The 20,907-nt window shown below is 48.5% G+C and overlaps 1 protein-coding gene across 1 annotated transcript; it reads right to left on the reverse strand.

The window, feature by feature from the left end:
• Window positions 1-4,749: 4,749 nt before the first annotated feature.
• On the reverse strand, window positions 4,750-19,329 carry JPT2 (Jupiter microtubule associated homolog 2; the record flags this gene model as incomplete). The annotated part of the gene is made up of 5 exons (XM_080702585.1): window positions 4,750-4,928; window positions 5,758-5,806; window positions 7,282-7,424; window positions 13,283-13,431; window positions 19,286-19,329. 5 exons carry the CDS (start codon window positions 19,327-19,329, stop codon window positions 4,750-4,752), a joined length of 564 nt encoding a protein of 187 aa, XP_080558711.1.
• Window positions 19,330-20,907: the final 1,578 nt, after the last annotated feature.

Genomic DNA, 20,907 nt, shown 5'->3' on the forward strand with positions numbered 1-20,907 from the left:
CTCCGGGCTATACTCCCACGCCTATTTTATATTTTTATCTGGAAACAGGGTCTCTTAAGCCAGTGAGGCTGGCTTTGAACTAGCGTGATCCTCCTGTCTCCGCTTCCCAAGCATGGGGATGACAAGCGTGCGCCACCACGCCCGGCCATTTTGAATAATTCTTGTTGCTCACTAAATATAAAATAATTCTCGCCAGGCGTGGTGGCGCACGCTTGTCATCCCCGTGCTTGGGAGGCGGAGACAGGAGGATCACGCAGGTTCGAAGCCAGCCGCGCGCGCTGGCTTAGGAGACCCTGTTTCCAAAATGAAAATATAAAAATAGGTCTGGGAGTGTAGCCCTGAGGTAGAAGGGCTTCCAGGAACCCCAGTACCACAAAATAAATAAATAAATAAATAAATAAATAAATAAAATAAATAAATAAAATAATTCTCAAAGTTGAAGCTAACTAACCCAGGCGTGGTGGCACGTGCTTGCAACGCCAGCATTCGGGCGGCTGAGACTGAAGGATGGCAGTTCACCGCCAGCCTCAGCTACTTAGTGAGGTCCCTTGCAACTCAGTAAGATCTGGTTTCAAAATAAAGAATAAAAAAAAAAAAAAAAAAAAAAGAAAGAAAAAAGAAAGTTGAAGCTAACTGAAATAGAACTTCTTTTCAGGGCTGGCATACCTTTTCTTGCTGAAAGACTCTAAAATGTAAGATGGGCACATTTGTCTCTAAAGTTCTATTTTAATTTTCTCCTTTATGTTTTGGTACTGGAGATTGAACGTAGAGGCATTCTTCCTCAAGCCCTATTTATTTATTCACTTATTTATTGTGGTTCTGGGGATTGAACCCAGGGGCATTCTACCTCTGAGCTACATCCCTAGCCCTTTTAAAACAGGGCCTAAGTAGCCAAGGCTGTCTGTGAACTATGATCCTCCTGTCTCAGACTTCCAAGTACTGGGATTACAAGTGTGCACCACCAAGCCCAGCTTGATTTATTTTTTGGAAACACGGCCTCACTGGGTTGCTGAGTCTAAATTGCCGGAGGCTGGCTTTGAACTTGTGACCCTCCTGTTGCAGCTCTGATGTCTTTCATTTCTTCATGAACTAAATTTCAAGTAACTTTGTGGTCACATAAAACGCATATTTCACTAATATCTAGGAATGCTAAGGAGTAAATTAAGTTCAGAAAGGAGGAACACAGCAGCTAACGCAGAGGTCCTGCGCATGCCGGCACGGTCTGACTCACGAGGTGTGATGTCAAGACGGTGTACCTGAGCTGGGCAAGGGGTGGGGGGATGGGGCCTGCTGCCTGCCCCAGGAAGAAGTGCTCAGACTTGGAGTTCAGCACTTGCCTGGAACTTGAGCAGTTGCTAATAGGTTAACTTAGCACCGTCAGTGCCTCAGTACTTGGTGCTAACTCTACACTTAGTGTATGGACAAGATGATGTTTCAGGTAACCCACATTAGCTTTCTTTGTGAAGGGCCTGTCCCCTCTTCTTCCTGAAGCCTTGGTGTTCACCTGAAGTCCTGATGGGGCAGGCAGAATGATGCGGATGTGCCACTGAGCTACTACCTCAGTCCCCTCTCTCCCCATCTTCAATTTTTTTTTTTTTTTTGGTGGTACTGGGGGTGAAAACCAGGGGCTTTCTACCTTTGGGCTATACTTGCAGACCTATTTTATATTTTATTTGGAAACAGGGTCTCACTAATTTGCTGAGAGCCTAAGTAGCTGAGGCTGGCTTTGAACCCGTGCGATCCTCCATCTCAGCTTCCCAAGCGTGGGGATTATAAGCGTGCGCCACCATGCCCGGCCCCATCTTGAATTTTGAGACAGGATGACTGGCCATGAATTTGCAATCTTCTTGCTTCAGCTTCTCAAGTAGTGAGGATTCCAGACACGCAGGAGCACACCTGGCCTGCACAAGGCTTTGAGAAAGGAGGGGGTTGGTAGTGGTAAGGCAGAACTCCTTCACCAATGAAAAACTGGGGGGATGAATGTCCAGGCATTTTGTTATCAGAATGGACCACTGAAGAGCACACGCACACACACAACAGGCAAAGGCTCTTAGTACATGTTTACTGAGTTTAATTCAAGTGTTATAGCTAATTCTGCCTTGTAAAAATAACAAAAGGTTCCTATCAAAATTGCATTGTGATTAGGACAGGTTTCTTGTTTTGCTACAGCTCTAGAAAAATGTTGGCACCAAATGCAGTTAAGAGCAATTTTAAGGCTTAAACTAGACTAGTAACTCCTCAGTGCAGCTGAGTTCTACAACAGAATGTGTTCAAAGGCAATTCCTGATGCAGATAGCATCTTCCTAATGCAAATGGCGGCCACACCCACTGCAGGGCTCTCCAGGGCCAGTCGTCCAGTTCCCAGCAGTGAACACACAGCCCAGGACCTCAGCCTCAGGAGGGCCAGTGGAGGAGTGCCCGAGGGACACTGCTACAGGTTGCATTTTGCACCCTGAAACCCCTGCTGGTGGGTGGAACAAGGCGGACAGCAGGACCAGGAGAATAACCTCAGATTTCTCTTTGGCCATCCAATTTGGAATCCTTCTCAAGAAAACAAACGGGTAGTGGTGGTGCATATTTGTAATCTAAGCATTTGGGAGGCTGAGACAGGAGGAATCATTCGCGGACAGCCTCTGCTTAGTGAGGCCCTTTGCAACTCAGTGAGACCCTGTTTCGAAATAAAGAATAAAACATAGGGCTGGGGTGTAGCTTGGAGATAGAATGCCCCTGGGCTCCATTCCCAGTACTGCAACAACAACAATCACACACACAAAACATAAAAAAAAAAAAGCTAGTCGTGGTTCACTTCTATTCGACTATTTCCTTACCATTATGAGTTAAACAAGTTAGTGGCTTTCAGCTTAACAAGCTAAGCGTAACTTATGGTAGTTGGGTTTTTTTTTTTGGTATTGGGTATTAAACCCAGGAGTGTCCCACCTCCAAGCTACGCCCTTGGCCCTTTCTTTTGGTTTTGTTTTCTTTGCGGTACTGGGGATGAAACCCAGGGGCAATATACCTTCGAGCCACCCCCAGCCCTACTTTTTGTTTTGAAACTAGTCTCACTAGGTTGGTGAGTCTCTTTGCCTCCCAAGTCCTTGGATTACAAGTATGTCACCACACTCAGCTCCAGCTGGCATTTTTTAACAGGGGGAAAATGAACCCCAATCAACCCAGAATACCACAACACGTTCATAAATGACTTTGAACCACAACTCATTTGAATTCTTAGGGTCTTGCATGGACAAAATGTTTTTTTGGCTCCAATATCTGCAGAAGGAGAACTCTTTGGTTGACAAAGCCACATTAGACCCCTCACTGTACCAGGAGTAGGAAGCAGCTCCTGCAGGCACTTAAGCAGCTAGGTCAGTTCAAATGTGACTATTGAGCTGTTGGTTTCCCAAAGTGTGATAACAATAGAGATAATTCTAGCACCTGGTGTGAGTCTGTGGGCACTCAAAGCAATAGCCACACCACGGAGGTGTTGGATAACAGATGCTCACCGAGGCAAGCAGGTACCTGAGGTTACATCTTTTGGGGTGACTGGGAGAGGGACCTCTGCCTGAGAGATGAAGTGGCAGGACCCATGCCAGTCCAGTGTTTGCTGGCAAATAATAGTTACGACTTTGCCGACAAACTACTTAACCTCCTGGCCCAGGGAAAGCTTTCTAAAGGTGGCCTAAGCAGCTCTTCTTCCTCTTTGGTGTGGCTGAGCAATAGACATGTTTCTGCGAGGTGGCAAACCAAGGCCAGAGGCATTTCTGTGACGCTGATTCTTAACCCTGAGAATTCAAGGTTCTCAAGCATGGTTTCTCCCCACCAACCAACTGCACCCACAAATTAAAACACAAGAAGGATGTGATAAGCCCAGTACCCAGATAGAGATCTGAACAGATTTTAACTCCTGCAGTGGTCAGCAGCCTCGGGTATGGGGAGAAATAGGTATGGCGTGGACATGCACTTCACAGCATCACTGAAGATGAGAGGGACAAAGGAAGAAGCCCTAAGCGGACGCAACACGTGGAGGACCACGGCAGTCCCTGCAAGAAAGGCAGATGCCTACGGAGCTGTGGCCAAACGGCTTCTGTGACAGGAACTAGCAACACAGGATCACAGTAGAACCTTCCCTAAAGACAAGACTGAGGACAACTGCTTGGTCTTGGCTGAATGCTGCCGAGGAAGGGCAATCAAGATGTTTCAAGAGAAGGAAGGATGACAGGCTGGGGATGTAATGAAAAGGAGCCAGCAGGCTCAGTGGCAATCTTGAAGCGGCCATTCTAGTGATGACACGGGTCTGAAGTGAGGCGCTTTATGAATCTCCCACCACCTTCTTAGTGTTTTGGCTTATGCCTCGCTCCTCTATCCCATGGCAAACGATAGGCTGTTTGGGTTTTCTTTCAGCTGTTTGGAGAGACCTCATCAGAGTGGACGGCTGGCACAAGGACAGGGAAGATGTACCGAGCCTGCGGCTCCGCACCATCTCCCTGCCCTTGCCCACCTCAGCCCTCTGCTTCATTCGGAACGACCAATGAGCAGTCACCAGGAAGTCCCCTGTCATCCCCACAGATGGTCTCGGCAGTCTTGAAGGCAGTCCTCTAGGCGGCTCTTGTGATGGCAACGGAGCCCCCGAGCAGTCAGCCTCGTGCTTCCTTGACCCTCTCCCACCCCTGCTTGTGGGGCTAAAGAAAATGACAACATCTGATACTCTATCTCTTGAGTTTCTGGTCTGGCTACAGGCGAAGCAGTGGCCTCTTAGTAGAAGGAGATGCTGGATTTGCCTCCCGGCGGGTTCAGGACCTTGTTGTGAGAGCGAGGCCGCGGCCCCAGCCTGGGCTCATGGCTGTCAACCGTAGGCGTGGGCTCAGGAACTTGGGCGTGGGCCGCTTCTCTTGCGCTGCCCTTCTCTTCTGGGGATGAGGTACTTGTAGCAGCTGTGGGACAAAGTCAGCACATTGTCCATTAGAGACAGCCAGGCCACCCGAACAGTAAGTGCCACGGAGCAGCCCTCAGAAGTCTGCACGGCAGCGGGGAAAGGGGAGGTCCCGAGGCCTGGACCCATCGGCACCAAGACAGCCCAGTTTAAGGAGCAGACGCAGCTCTGGAATGACCATAAAGCTGCAGCTGGGAGCTGAACACATCTTGACTCTCTCCTAACAACTCATTTCCTGATTCCCTTGCTCCACTGCATTCCCATTTCCTCCACCCAGCATAACATCCAACATCCTCAGAGCGTGTGCAAAGAGCAGATGCGCCGGCCACTCCGCTCTAAAGGAGGGGTGGCCATGCACAGATCTTGGCCAGCAGCCGAGGGCATGGTAATGGAGGCGGAAGCCAAGGCCTGGCAGCTAGAGCAGCATGGCGCACGCCAGGTCCCTCCAGGCCGGGTGGCCCGGCCCCGTGCTCCTCTCCTGCTCTTCTCTGGTGTCAGCTCTGCCAGCCTACCCTGGTCACAAGCTCTTCAGGGGATTTGAACCCTGCACTTTAGGACGCTGCTGAGCTGATGAACTTTTAGGAAAATGACCCTCACTCCCTGCTCTAGGCTGACTAGCAATGACAATAAGGGGAGCAAACCGAAAGGTTACGAAGTACCTGTGCCCACTGCCCCAGCCTTCTGCAAAAGCTAACTCCAGCCACACACGCCTGCATTGGTTGTGGCCAGCTGCCACGGGAGCACAGAGGAATAGTCACTTTTTGTCCCATGAGGTACATTGGCTACCCTTCCAGAGTGAACCCCAAGAGAGGAAGCAGGAAACAGCTCACCTGTAAGGCCTGGTTTTGGGTCTTCTCCTTCACACAGGAGGACATGGTCCTGCAACAACACAAACCATTGGGTCAGGACTTGATTCAACCCTTTCTGCCCTCACTCCACTGGACAGAATGACAGCTTATTTTTAACCTTTGCTTTTTGCAGTACTGGGGATGGAACCCAGGGGGATTGTACCTTTGAGCTACACCCCCAACCTAATTTTTTATTCTTTATTTTGAAACAGGGTCTCACTGAGTTGCAAAGGGCCTCACTAAGTAGCTGAGGCTGTCCGCAAACCGCCATACTCCTACCAAATGCTGGATTACAAGTGTGTGCCACCACTCTCGGCTAATACATGGTTTTTACCATAGACAACTTTACCAGAGGCAAAGCAAAGGACTAGGGTACAGATCAGGAGCAAAGCATTTGCCTCGCACAAGTGTGCCCCTGGGTTCGATCCTCAGCATGCCACAAGGAAAAACAAGACACCAGTAGAATAGCACAGTGGGCTGTGTAACCTGCTGCATCACAGCAACGACCTCGGCACACAGCCGTGCTGGTCTAACCACACCAATCACCCTCACCCAGCCCTGCCAGTCCCTCCTAGGATTACTCTACAGCAAATCCCAGCCGGGCGTGGTGACCACACTTGTAATCCCAGCATCCGGGAGGCTTGAGACAGTAGGATTGCGTTCGCGGACAGCCTTAGCTACTTAGTGAGACCCGGTTTCAAAATAAGGAATAAAAACTAGGGCAGGGGGTGTAGCTCGGAGGTCGAATGCCCCTGGTTCCACCCCCAGTACTGCAAAAAAATAAAATAAAATAAATAAAAAATAAAGTCAATCCCTGATACGTCATTTGTCCACAAATATTTCATATAAGGCTTTTAAAAATGTCCTTTAAAAAAGTAACCACAGGCTGGCATGGTGGCACACTCCTGTAGTCCCAGTGCTTGGGAGGCGGAGACTAGAGGATCGTAGGTTTGAGGACAGTCTCCGCAAGTAGTGAGACTCTTATCAACCTAGCGAGACCTTGTTTCAAAATAAAAATAAAATAGGGCTAGGGGTGTATCTCAGAGGTAGAACGCTCCCAGGTTCAATCCCTAACACTATACACATACAAAAAAGTAACCACAGCCAGGTGTGGTGGTGCATACAAAGCTGAGGCAGGAGGACGACAGGCTGAAGCCGGCCTCAGCAACGTAGTGAGATCCCCGACTCAAAACAAAAAATAAAAATGTCTGGGGGCTGTAGCTCAGCACCCCTGGTTCAATCCCTAGTATCTACCCTGAAACATATATATATATATATATATATATGTATTTCAAATACTTATTATAATTTTTTGTGTGTGGTAATAGGGATAGAACCCAGAGGAATTCTACCTATGAGCTGTATCCCAGCTGTTTGTTTGATCCTCCAGTTTTAGCCTTCAGACTACTGGGATTACCTGGCGTGGGTGCACGCCACCACGCCAGGCAAGAGCGGTCGGCGTAGCTTTGGTCTCTTTCCTGTCTGCTCCCTGAATGCAGCCCATACCTTGGGTTTGTTTGGATGTGCCAAAGGTGAAGTAGCAGTGACTGGGGATCCAAAGATGTCGCTGGTTTTCCCACCAGGCGGGTTCAGACGTTGCCGGGTCTGCACAGGAGTCGATTCATCAAAGATACCACTTCCTTTGCCCCCTGCAGAGAGTCACAGAACGCTGAGCACCAGGACACCACGGGACTCTAGCCCACACATTGATGACTTCGGAGACCTCTTCTTGCCAATAGCCTGGTGGAGTCCCGAGTTCCAGGCCGGCAGGGCGGCAAGATTAGACTCGAAATCCTCCAACTCCAATGCTCCGCCAGCCCCTTCCCCGGGCCCACTGCAGCCAGCACGCCTCGGCCCGAGCTGGCCTCTAGAGAGCGAAGCACATTTCCCCTCCGGAGTCTCCGAGTTTAGCCCTGAAGAGTTCATGCTTTCCTAATGAAGAGTCTCCTTCATTAAACTCAGGAAAAGTACCTTAGCAAATTAAAGGCAAACAGCTAAATGTTTAGCTCTCAGAGTTCTGAAGTTAGTAACATGTCCTGCTCGAGGCAAACCTAGAATCTGGAAAATAACAGTAGTCATTCTGACCTCATTCCGGCTGGAACTTCCAGAGATGACTAGACATGCCAGCAATGTGAGAGACAAATAACATCTTTTCTGCCAACTGTGAGTTGACGAGATGTCATGAAAATATATGCCTCAGACGGACTCCTTATGAGCAAATGGCTGAGGCCTGGACGCGATACGCAAATGCCTGGTGTGCACCCTAGGCAGAAAGACGCAGTGTATGAACCAACCGGTCCCGTGTTCCACGAGCAGACGCAAGCATCCACCTTCCATAAGGCACTATGCTAAGCGGAGGCAGGCATCATTTAAGTCAAGACCACACTAACAGAAGCATGACTGTATCAAAGTAACCTGGTCTTTCTGTGCACCCAAGTCTTCATCTGCAGAATAAAGACAACAGAAGGACCTCCTTGGGCTGCATGAAGATTCACTGAGTTGTTAAAGCTCCAAGGTCAAATGCTTACAACCGCGTCCAGGATAAACAATCAGGAAACACCAGCTGTGTTTTTTTTTTTTTTTTTTTTTTTTGGTGGTACCGGGGTTCCTGGAAGCCCTTCTTCCTCCGGGCTACACTCCCAGACCTATTTTATATTTTTGAAACAGGGTCTCTTACGCCAGCGCGGCTGGCTTCGAACCTGCGCGATCCTCCTGTCTCCGCCTCCCAAGCGCAGGGATGACAAGCGTGCGCCACCACGCCCGGCATCCAGCTGTGTTTTTTACATGGATAAAGAGACATCTTTTGGACTATTGTTCCCTGAATAAAGAAAGCTGCAAAGTAATCTATACAGCATGCAACCTGTTTTTTTGTGGGGTTTCTTGGTACTGAGGATTGAACCCAGGGGTATTCTACCTCTGAATTATACCTCCAGCCCTATTTTTTTATTTTATTTTGAAACAGGGTCTCACAAGTTGCTGTCCTCCTGTCTCAGCCTCCCAGGTACTGGAATTACAAGTGTGCACCACTTTGCCTGGCTAGCATGCAACATCTTAATGGAAAAAGGGGATATTCGTATTGCTTTCATCTGAATAAGTGAAAAGTGATTAATTCACTCCACATTCCCCCATATACAAAGTGGTTATCCTCTTTTTGAGGTACTAGGGATTGAACCTAGGGGTCCACTACCACTGAACTATCCCCAGCTCTTTTTATTTATTTATTTTTGTGGTACTGGGGATGGAACCTGGGGTTTCTACTTCCAGGCTACACTCCCAGACCTATTTAAAAAAAAAATTTTGCCGGGCGTGGTGGCGCACGCTTGTAATCCCCACACTTGGGAGGCAGAGACAGGAGGATCGTGCAGGTTCGAAGCCAGCTGTGCGCGCTGGCTTAGGAGACCCTGTTTCCAAATAAAAATGTAAAAATAGGTCTGGGAGTGTAGCCCGGAGGTAGAAGGGCTTCCAGGAACCCAGTACCACCACCACCACCACCACCACCACCACCAACAACAACAACAAAAAAAAAAAAAAAAAAAAAAAAAAAAATTTTTTTTTAACCAGGGGAGTGTGCGAATGCAGTTGCCCACTATCACAAATTATGCACTAACTTTCCCACTTTTGGGGAAATCGCAGGGGTCAGCACATCCACAGTGCAAATGGATTAGCCTTGCCCTGGAAAAACCACCTTCGTGATCATGGTGTCTCCCAAACCAGGCATTATTTTTATTTTTTTGTTTGGAAGCAGGGTCTCACTAAGTTGCTGAGAGCCTAAGTAGCTGAGGCTGGCTTCAAACCTACGTGATCCTCTTGTTTCAGCCTCCCAAGTGCTGGGATTTCAATTGTGTGGCACCACGCCTGGCTAGCTCTTTTTAAGACAACATCTTGCTAAATTGTCCAGGCTGGTCTCCAACTTTTGATCCTCCTACTTCAGCCTCCCGAGTTGCTGGGATTGTACATTTGCACCTCTGTGGCAGGCAGCAACATATTCTTATTTGCGGTACTAGGAATGGAACCCAGAGGTATTCTACCTCTGAGCTGCACCTCCAGCCCTATTTTCTAACCCTTTATTTTTATTTATTTTTTTTTTTTGTGGGTCTGGGGGTGGAACCCAGGGCATTTGACCTCCGAGCCACACCTCCTGCCCTATTTTTCTTCTTTATTTTGAAACAGGGTCTCACTATACTGTGGAGGGACTAAGTAGCTGAGGCTGTCTGTGAACCATGATCCTCCAGTCTCAGCCTCCCGAATGCTGGGATTACAAGAGTGAGCCACCATGCCTGGCTACCAACATTTTTTTTTTGTCTTTTTGGAGCCAGCATTGAACCCGAGTGCCACACCTGCAAAGCAGAAGCTTTGCCATTGAGCTACATCCCAGCCCCCCAACACATTCTTTTTTTTTTTTTTTTTGGTGGTACTGGAGATGGAACCCAGGGGCCTTATACCTCCAGGCTACACTCCCAGACCTATTTTGTATATATTTGGAAACAGGGTCTCTTAAACCAGCTGAGGCTGGCTTCAAACCTGCATGATCCACCTGTCTCAGCCTCCCAAGCCCGGGGATTACTAGTGTGCACCACCACGACTGGCCCCCCAACACATTCTTTTCAAAGAGCTTTGGCCGGGCATGGTGGTGTACGCTTGTAATCCCCGAGCTTGGGAGGCTGAGACAGGAGGATTGCATAGGTTCGAAGTCAGCCTCAGCTACTGAGTGAGGCTCTCAGCAACTTAGTGAGACCCTGTTTCCAAATAAAGTATAAAATAGGTCTGGGAGTATAGCCCGGAGGTAGAAAGCCTCTGGGTTCCACCCCAGTACCCCCCCCACACACACACACACAAAGTTTTGATCTTTTTGTTCTGCCTTAAAAAAAAAAATTTTTTTTTTTTTTTGGTTTGTGTGGCACTGGGGATAGAACCCAGGGGCATTTTACCTCTGGGCTATACTCCCAGACCTATTTTATACTTTATTTGGAAACGGTCTCACTAGGTTGCCGAGAGCCTCACTCAGTAGCTGAGGCTGGCTTCGAACATGTGCGATCCTCCTGTCTCAGCCTCCCAAGCGCGGGGATTACAAGCATGTGCCACCACGTCCATCTTTCAAAAAATTTTTAAAGTTACTTCTTAGCTGAGATAACCATGCTGCCACCACAGGCCCTGGCAGTGCATGACAACCTGAGGATGAGAAGCCAGGGCGCTTTGAGCTCTCAGAAGAGTGCTCCTCCAGGCCTGCTCTCTTACTGCCTTGGACCTGCCTTAAGGGCCTGCTCTCTTACTGCCTTGGACCTGCCTTAAGGGCCCGCTCCTCCAGGCCCGCTCTCTTACTGCCTTGGACCTGCCTTAAGGGCCCGCTGCTCCAAAGCACAGCGCTCCCTGGAAGGCATCAGCTTCTCAGGGCACCGGGTCCAGCACTGCAGAACCGTCAGCAGTGCTGAGCCAGTGCACTCGGCCAGGGCCTCTTCCTTCTGGAGACATGCACTGTTCCCTTGCGTACCTTCAGGATGATTATAGACCTCTGCCCCAGCCACAGCCGTCCCAGGGGTTCAGCCCCACACCTGACCCTTGGACAGGAGAAGCCAGCGCAGCATGGCACTGAGGACTGGCACTCTGGCCAGGATGCCGGGTCAGAGTCCCTGTTTGTTACTTTTTTTTAAAGTTACTTCACCTTGTATCTCTACATTTTCAACTTTAAAAGGTAAATAATATTGCCCGACGTGGTGGCACACGCTTGTAATCCCAGAACTCGGGAGGCTGAGACAGGAACATCGAAGCCAGCCTCAGCTACTTAGTGAGGCTCTCAGCAACTTAGTGATACCATTTCCAAATATAATATAAAATAGTTATGAGAAAGCAGGGCATGACGGCGCACGCTTATAATCCCAACATTTGGGAGGCGGATACCGGAGGATCGAGGTTCGCGGACAGCCTGTTACTTAGTGAGGCCCTCCACAACTTAGTGAGACCCTGTTTCAAAATAAAGAATAAAAAATAGGGCAGGGGGTATATCTCGGAGGTGAAATGCCCCTGGGTTCCCAGACACCCCACCACGCACACACACAAAACAGTCTGAGAGTGTAGCCCACAGGTCATTCCCAGTATCACAAAAATAAGTAAGTAAATAAAAAGGTAAATAATGTCTACTGTGTGTGTGTGTGTGTTAGTGGGGATTGAACCCAGGGGCATTCTGCCTCTGGGCTATGACCCCAGTCCTATTTATTTTGAAACAGGGTCTCACTAAGTTGCAGAGGATGTTGCTAAGTTTCTGAGGTTGTCCTTGAACCAGTGAACGTCTTGTCTTAACCTCCCAAGTACTAGGATTACAAGCGTGTGCCACCACACCCAGCTTTATTTTTATTTATTTATTTTTTTTGGTGGTATTGGGGATAGAACCCTTCTACCTCTGGGCTACACTCCCAGGCCTATTTTATATTTTTTATTTGGAAACAGGGTCTCTTAAGCCAGCATGGCTGGCTTTGAACCTGTGCGATCCTCCTGTCTCCGCCTCCCATGTGCGGGGATTATAAGCGTGCACCACTACAGCCAGCCACCCATCTTTAAATAATGTTTTAAAATGTGCATTCAACTTTTTGGAAAAAAATGGAAAAGTAACTCAATTTGAAGTTCTTGGTCAAGGACATCCTTCACTTAAGAAAAAGTCTGAATTACAAAAGAGAACACAGAAGATTTTACCACAGATAAATTACAAAGGGCTGGGAGTGTAGCTAAAGAAATAGAAACCCTTGGGTTTAATCCTAAATTTAAAACAAAAACAAAAATATACATTTTCAAAAGAACAGACAATAAAGTCAGGTGTGGTGGCACACGCTTGTAATCCCAACATTCAGGAGGATGAGACTGGAAGATTGTGGTTTGGGGATAGCCTCAGCTACTTAGTGAGGCCCTCCACAACTCAGTGAGACCCTGTTTCAAAATAAAGAATAAGAGCCAGGTGTGGTGGCACACACTTATAATCCCCGCGCTTGGGAGGCTGAGACAGGAGGATCACACAGGCTCGAAGCCAGCCTCAGCTACTTAGTGAGGCTCTCAGCAACTTAGTGAGACCCTGTTTCCAAATAAAATATAAAATAGGTCTGGGAGTATAGCCCGGAGGTAGAAAGCCTCTGGGTTCCACCCCCAGTACCACCAAAACAAAACAAAACAAAAGAATAAGCCTGGCGTGGTGGTGCACACTTGGAATTCCAGTATTCGGGAGGCTGAGATCGGAGGACTGCAGTTCACGGACAGCCTCAGCTACTTAGTGAGGCCCTCTGCAACTTACTGAGACCCTGTTTCAAAATAAAGAATTAAAAAAAAAAAAAAATAGGGCAGGGGGTGTAGCTCAGAGGTCGAATGCCCCTGGGTTCCACCCCCAGACCTGCAAAACAAAACAAAACAAAACAAAGGCAGGGGGTGTAGCTCAGAGGCCAAATTCCCAGACCACCCCCCCAACACACACCAGAAAATAGAAACTAAATAGAGGCCAAAAAAGTCTAGCATTCACAAAGGCTCATACCAGGCGGATTTGTTCTCTTGGGTATATTCTGAGGTTCTTCAGTTGGTCCAAAAATATTAGATGCCATCCTATTAGGCCTGCTTGAAGGAACAGCTTCTTCTGGAGTTCCAAAAAGATTACTCGATTCTCCTCCTGGTGGCTTCATGGCCCTATATAAGCAAAGAGAATCGAAGGTAACTATTAACTGACCTGAAAGTGCGGAAACATGGCATAACTAGACAGGACAGAAGTATTTCTTCAAAGTCAATTTAGCTGGTATGAAGTTTATGGAGTCATATGGCAAACATCTTTTATGTCCCTAAAGTTCCCTTAAAAGTTTTTTTTTTTTTGCTGATCATAGTAGTGTATACTTATAATCCCAGCTAGTTGGGAGGTCAAGGCAGCAAGATTGCAGGTTTGAGGCCAACCTCAGCAACTTACTAAGACTCTGTTTCAACAAAACAAAAGGCCGAAGGTGTAGCTTAGCTGTAGAATACCCTTGGGTTCAATCCTCAGTACTACAAAAATAAATAGATAATACAAGGGTTGAGGGTGTAGCTCAATGGTAGCATGCCCTTGGATTCTATCCCCAGTTCTGCAAAAAAAAATTTTTTTGCTAGGTATGGCAAGCCTCCTCAGCTATTCAAGAGACTAAGACAAGTCAGGTGTGGTGGTGCACACTTGTATTCCCAGTACTTGGGAGGCTGATACAGGAGGACCACAGGTTCGTGGCCAGCTTCAGATATTTAGTGAGGCCTTCTGCAACTTAGTGAGACCCTGTTCCCAAATAAAGAGTAAGACAGGACTGTAAGGGTCTGTCTCAAAATAAAATAAAAGGGGCTAGGGTTTTTGCTCAGTGGGAAAGCATTTTCCTAGTATGTATAAGGCCCTGGGTTCATCCCTGGTACTGGAAAAAAAAAAAAAAGTCCTTAGAAGATGAACTAGGCACCCACTGTTTACTCACAGAGCAGGCCTCTCAGGGCAGAATCTGTGTGCTCCAGCAGCAGAGCTCCCAGCCACATGGCTACAGAACATGGAGAAATGTAAAAGAATCCACATACCAGATTCTTTTTTTTTTTTTGGGTTCCTGGAAACCCTTCTACCTCCGGGCTACACTCCCAGACCTATTTTCAGATAGATATTTATTTATTTGGAAACAGGTCTCTTAAGCCAGCGCGGCTGGTTTTGAACCAGCGCGATCCTCCTGTCTCCGCCTCCCAAGCGCAGGGATTATACACCCGGCCACATACCAGATTCTAAGGAGAACAAAACATCTTTTTAGATGGGTGTGGTGGTACACACCTGTAAACTTGGGAGGCAGTAACACAGGAGGATCACAGGATGAGGCCAACCTCAGCAACTCAGCAAGAGCCTGTTTCAAAATAAAGAATAAAATAAGGCTGGGAGTGTAACTCAAAGGTAGAACACCTCTGGATTCAATCCCTACTATCACTCAGCCGGGTGTGGTGGCGCACACTTGTAATCCCAGCATTCGGGAGGCCGAGACAGGAGGATTCCAGTTCAGTCAGCCTCAGCTACTTATTGAGGCCCTCCTAACTCAGTGAGACCCTGTTTCAAAATAAAGAATTAAAAAAATAGGGCAAGGGGTGTAGCTTGGAGGTCAAATGCCCGTGGGTTCCATCCCCAGACCCACACACAGAAAAAAGAAATAATCCCTAGTACCACTAAATAAATAAATATAAAAAGGGATAAGGGTGTAGCTTGAAGGTAGAACATCCCTGGGTTCAATCCCCATTACCAATAAACAAATAAATAAATAAATAAATAAATAAATAAATAAGGTAAAAAATAAGTAGGACTGGGGGTGTAGCTCTGGGTGTAATTCCCTGTTCCAAAGATAATGAAACAAAAACAGCTCTTTAATAATATCTTCTATACTGATTACACTCTGAAAAAAATATTTTGCACATACTACGTTGATTAAAGCCCATTAGAATTAATTTCTGGTACTTAAAATGTGGCTTCTAAAAAATATAAGATTCCATATGCAGCTCCCATGGCTACTGCACCAGGGGAAAGGCCGTCAACCCCCATCCAAGCGCACCCCAGGAACCCGCACTGGGTGGTTCTCTGTTCTGCAGGTCTGTTAACCAGAGAAATGCCCCAGAGTGGAAAATAAAAAACTACCCAGTACCATACTTTTCATTTAGATCAAGAAAAATGGAGTGAACATGGCCTCTAATAATTCTCTGAATACTGATTTGACCCCATCACATGAGAAATGTGGTTTCCATTTTTCAGTCACAAGCAACAGTATCTACCTGAAATCCCACTCTGGGAAACTACAAGATCACAGCCTCCAATCACTTTGCTATTGTTACAGTCCTGGGGACTGAACCCAGGGGCCTCCACCTCTGGGCTACAAACCCCAGCCCTGTTCTTATTTTTGCGGGTCTGGGGATGGAACCCAGGGGCATTCGACCTCCGAGCTACACCCCCTGCCTTGCTTTTTACTCTTTATTGTAAAACAGGGCCTCACGGAGTTGCAGAGGGCCTCACTAAGTAGCTGAGGCTGTCCGCGAACCGCGATTCTCTGGTCTCGGCCTTCCAAATGCTGGGATTACAAGTGTGCACCACCAGGCCTGGCTCCTATTTTTATAAATTTTAAGAGAGGATCTAAGTTGCCCAGGCTGCCACTTCAGACCCTTTGGCCTCAGCATGGCCAGTCATGGGAAAGCTGGGATCACAGGTGTGGCCAGGGCACCTGGCTTCCAGTCACCTTTACTGCAACAACTGAAGACCTCCACAGTGACCTGCCCTAACCCAGCACCGCCTCAGAACAGTGGCAATGAATTAATATGCATCTTTCCAGAAACCTGGGAGCTTCGGAAATGCATTTCAGAGTGACAGGCCGTCTGAAAATGAGTTTTAAACCAGTTTAGTGGCCCATGCTCGTTCACCAGGCCTTATGCAATGGGACTGTCTGATCCAAGACATTTGGAAATACTTGAATTAGAGGACTGAACATCACATACAAGCTCAGAGCTGAGGAAAGCTATGCAAATACTGACTGCTCAAGGTTTGTTAGCAAAAAGAGCAGGATATTTAAAATGATTTTGTTTCTCTGCTGTAACAATGTTCTCGGGGTTGGAGTTCTCAGGTCCTCTGCTAGGAGGCAGGACAATAGAAGGGAAGAACTCCTGCTCTACAGAGTGCGGATAACGAGCCAGCTTCTGCTGAAGAGATCCAGACAGATGCCAGGCACACACTGGTAGGCCTCTGAACTGGTGCAGTGTCTCTCTGCTTGGGAGGAAAGAGAGAGCGGATGTGCCAAACCTGCCTGTTCAGCAGTTAGCACTTCCTGAAGAAGGATCTGAGTAAGAGGGAAAATCAGTTAAAAAAAAAATTCTTTTTTTTTTTTGGTACTGGGGTTCCTGGAAGCCCTTCTACCTCTGGGCTACACTCCCAGACCTATTTTTTATATTTTTATTTGGAAACATGGTCTCTTAAGCCCGTGAGGCTGGCTTTGAACCTGCGCACTCCTCCTGTCTCCGCCTCCCAAGAGCGGGGATTACAAGCGTGTGCCACCACGCCTGGCAAAAATTTTTTTTAAAGTAACCAGGCTTAAGTTAGAAAGTGCTTAACAAAATCTTAGGTCAATTCAAACACATATTGATGGGTAACTTCTGAGCCCATTTAGAAGCCACACAGCCTTGGTCATTCTGCATGCTTTTCTTGGCTGGTGACAGTTAACATGCTGGGGTCTCCAGTCATCTCTTTGAGAAAAAGTGGCAGAGATCTGCAATCTTTAAAAATGAACTGCATTCAACGCCACAGTTCATGCCAACATAAGTTAAAAGTCCCATTTTACTGACTTATTTGAAAGACAGCTGTCTTCCAAACCCTCAGGGTCCTGCAGGATGTCAGACTAGACCAGGACTCTGCCTCATTCAGGTTCGACGGGAAAGGCAGATCTATGTGTGGTGGTTTCAGTGTTCCCTGTGAGCAACCTGGCAGTGGCACTGAGTGTTCCCAGAACTCCAAAGCTGACTCTGGAGGAGGTACAGCCCAAACCAAATCAGTTGTAGGGCCACAGAAGGCTAAGTGATAGTTACTTGAAATGTTAATAAAGGAGCCAGGTGTGGTGGCGCATGCTTGTAATCCCAGCATTCGGGAGGCTGAGACCTGGAGGATCGCGGTTCACGGACAGCCTCAGCTACTTAGTGAGGCCCTCTGCAACTCAGTGAGACCCGGTTTCAAAATAAAGAATAAAAAATAGGGCAGGGGGTGTAGCACAGAGGTCAAATGCCCCTGGGTTCCATCCCCAGACCCGCAAAAAAAAAAAAAAAAAAAAAAAAAAAAAAAAAGTTAATAAAGGGGAGATGGAAACACAGAACTTCACATTGCCCTGCATACTTCTTTGCACTTGTAAACTAGCACAGAAAAGGACACAGTGGTACCACAGAAAGTTTTGGTAAAGATTAGGGTGCAGATGCCTGGCCACTTGGGAAGGGGTAGTGGCAATCTCCATTACAAAGAACAACAGATTTTGCAGCCCTGCAAGGAACAAAAAACAAAGCACCCAGAGGGTCTCACATAAATGGGGCTGAGAGTTCAATAGGTCTTTTAAACAAAAAACAGGGCCCACAACAATGGCACAGTGTGGCTGGTCTTCTGGAAGCTACAAACAGCAATTTTCATAGTCACATTAATTCCAGCTCAAGATACTTGAGAACAAATTCACCATGTGGCTGTATCCCAGTTACATTTCCTTTTGGAGTACTTCTTCAATATTTTTCAGTAAAGACATCCAAAATACACAAGATAAAGGGCATGTGTGGAGAGGAAAAGCCTGCTGCTCAGGTGCACCTAGGCCCTGAAGAGGCAAAAAAGCTAAAAGCAGCTCTTATTGGAGGTGGTCCCAGTCTTCTGGCCCTTCCTCCCTCCCATATGGGGTCCAGATTTTCAAAAGCGTTTTTGGGGCATGATCAGGCTTGGGGGAAAAGTTGTGAGAAACAGACTTGAACGAAAGTTTTCACAAATATCAACCATACGGTTTAAAATGACTTTAACGATGGATAAAGAAAAACGCTTTTACAGTTCAAATTCCCTTATCACAGTTGGTTGTGGTGGCACACGACTGTAATCCTATGGGAGGCCGCAACAGAAGGATCACAGGTTTGAGGCCAATCTCAGCAGCTTTACCAGATCCTGACAACTGGGCAAGAAGACCCGGTGTCTTAAAAACGAAAAGGCCTTGGGGGTGTAGCTCGGAGGAAGAATGCCCCTGGGCTCAGCCTCGAGTATCTTCCCTCCCCACAAAAAAGTCCTTTAGCACAATATAGGCCCTCAGGAAGAACACAAGAGCTGTAAGGTCAGAAGAGAGGAAAACCGGGAAGGGGTGATCTTACAGCTGCAGCGGCAAAATCGAGAGTGACTCTCAAGGCACGGATCTGGCAAGGAGCTAAGATGCCCACCAGCGCACAGAATCTAGGGGTCCCGGGCAGAGGATCCGCAGCACACGCCACCATTCAACTGAGAAGGCTACTTTTCCTTCTCCAACAACCGAAAGATTTTCTTCTCCTTTTTACGATAGCCTCTACAGAGGGCGCCCATTCTGCAGCTAACTTCGGCATCTCCGGCAGTCACTCACGTGAGTATCAACAGGCAGCTCGGCTCGGGGTGCGCGGTAAGGGCGCGACTGCGGCAGGGCCGGGGAGGGGCCCGGGGAGGGGCCCGGCGGCCGGGCGGTGGCCCGGGCCGGGCCGCGTTGTTGGGCACCGCAGCGCGGTTCTGCCCTCCCAAGCCGACTCGAGCAAATCCCGTCCGGAGACCGCAGTTCGCGCTCCCAGGACGGCCGCGGGCGGCAGGGTCGGCGGTGCGGTCCGCGCTCGGGGACGTCAGCCTCCGGGGAGGCCGAGGCTCGGCGGCGCCCGACCCGGCGGCCGCGCTCAGGCCCCGCGCCCCGCCTCCCGGGCGCGCTCCGCGCTCGGGGCCCGCGCGTCTGTGAGGTCGCCCGCCACGTGGCTACGGCTCCGCGCCCACCCCGGGGCGCCCCGGTACCTGGAGCTCGGCCGCCCGGCCTCGCCGTCCGCGCCCTGAAACATGTCCGCCGCCTCCTCCCGCCTGCCTAGCGCCGCGCCGCAGTTCCCGCCGGCCAGGCGCAGGTACCTAGGCCCGCCCCTGGCCATTGGACGCTTTCCGCGCTAATCACGACCCCGCAGCCTATCGCATCCCGAGACCCGCCCCTCCAATCAGAGGGAAGCCCAGGCAGTCCGTTGTCGCGCTAGCAGACGTTTGGTTAGAGCTGGTGCCACTCACGGCGTCCGGCGCGGGTATTGGCCCAAAGCCCGGTCCGCCCCTAGAGCTGTTCCCCAATTCTGGGCTGCTAGGGCGGGGCGAGCTTTTGAGGCCCTTGGCCGCCTGAGTCGCTTGAACTGAGTATGGCGCCCTCCGGAGGAAGCTGGGGCTCCGCGCAGCATCCGCCCCGCCCAGAGCAGATCCCCTGGGCTTCCTTGGAGCCTCACCTGTTGGGTCTCCAAGACCTAGGGGACTTTCATTGTACATGGACCTACCTGTCCACCCCAAGGCTCACTAGGGCACACTGTCTTTGAAAACAGGAGCAAGACAATCGTTAGATCAAGTGTTAGTATGTATTTATGCACAATAGAAACATTTACAAGTTAAACTGGAAATTTAAACAGAAGTTTAACAGCTTTCCTTTATTATATTAAATAACCAAAACACCTTTTATTCCCAAAATTGGTAAAGAATAAATAATATAATTTACAATATGGTACAAAAAATAATCAGGAAGGACCAGCATTCTGCTTTATACATACACTGTATATTTATAATCTATAAAACAAATTCACATCTCAAGCCGGAAACCTTGGATATGGCTTAACAATTATTAAAGCGAACAGCACTGAGTTCTGCAGCCCAGGCCCCGTGCTTCAGCCAGTGACCCCATCTGACACAGGGGTGAGCTGGTGTAGTGCTTCTGAGACTGGACTGACCTCAAGTGGCCTACAAATTACTGGAGTATTGGGAGAGCTCCAATGGATGGGAAAGGTGTACTGCGAACTTCTGTGAGCTTTTAACTAGGGTTAGGGGGCCTGGATCCTGAGGTATTTTACCTCCAAGCTACACTCCAGCCCTTTTTAATTTTGAAACAGGGTCTTGCTAAGGCTACCCTGGCACCTGTGATCCTCCTGTCTCAGCCTCCCAAGCATTGAGATTACAGCTGTGTGCCACCACGCCTGGCTTTCTTTTTGGCTTTTAACCCCCCCCCCCCAAGACAAAGTGCTGTAGTTCCTCACGAATGCAGCTGATAGACTTGGGTGTTTTAAGAGTGGATGTAGCTTTTTCCTCAGCTGTTTCCGGTACCTTGCAGAGCAAAACTGGACACAATGGTGTGGTCTAAAGATACCAGTAAACTGAAAAGGGCCTCTCCAGCAGCAAAGCCACGAGGACCGGGAGATGCGGGAAAGCAGACCTGATGAACTGTCCCCAAAGATCCTTGCTTCCTGAGCAAGCGCCCTCTTCCCTACAGGATACAGAAAGATGAACTATGACTGCCAACCAGCCCCTGCATCTTCGTGAGGATGGAATGCCCTCCACGCTGTACTCACAACAGAGGCCACACACTAACTTCCCTGATAGCAGAGACTGTCCATCTTCAG

This window comes from Muscardinus avellanarius (assembly GCF_963383645.1).
Source record: "Muscardinus avellanarius genome assembly, chromosome: 10".
NCBI lineage: Eukaryota > Metazoa > Chordata > Mammalia > Rodentia > Gliridae > Muscardinus > Muscardinus avellanarius.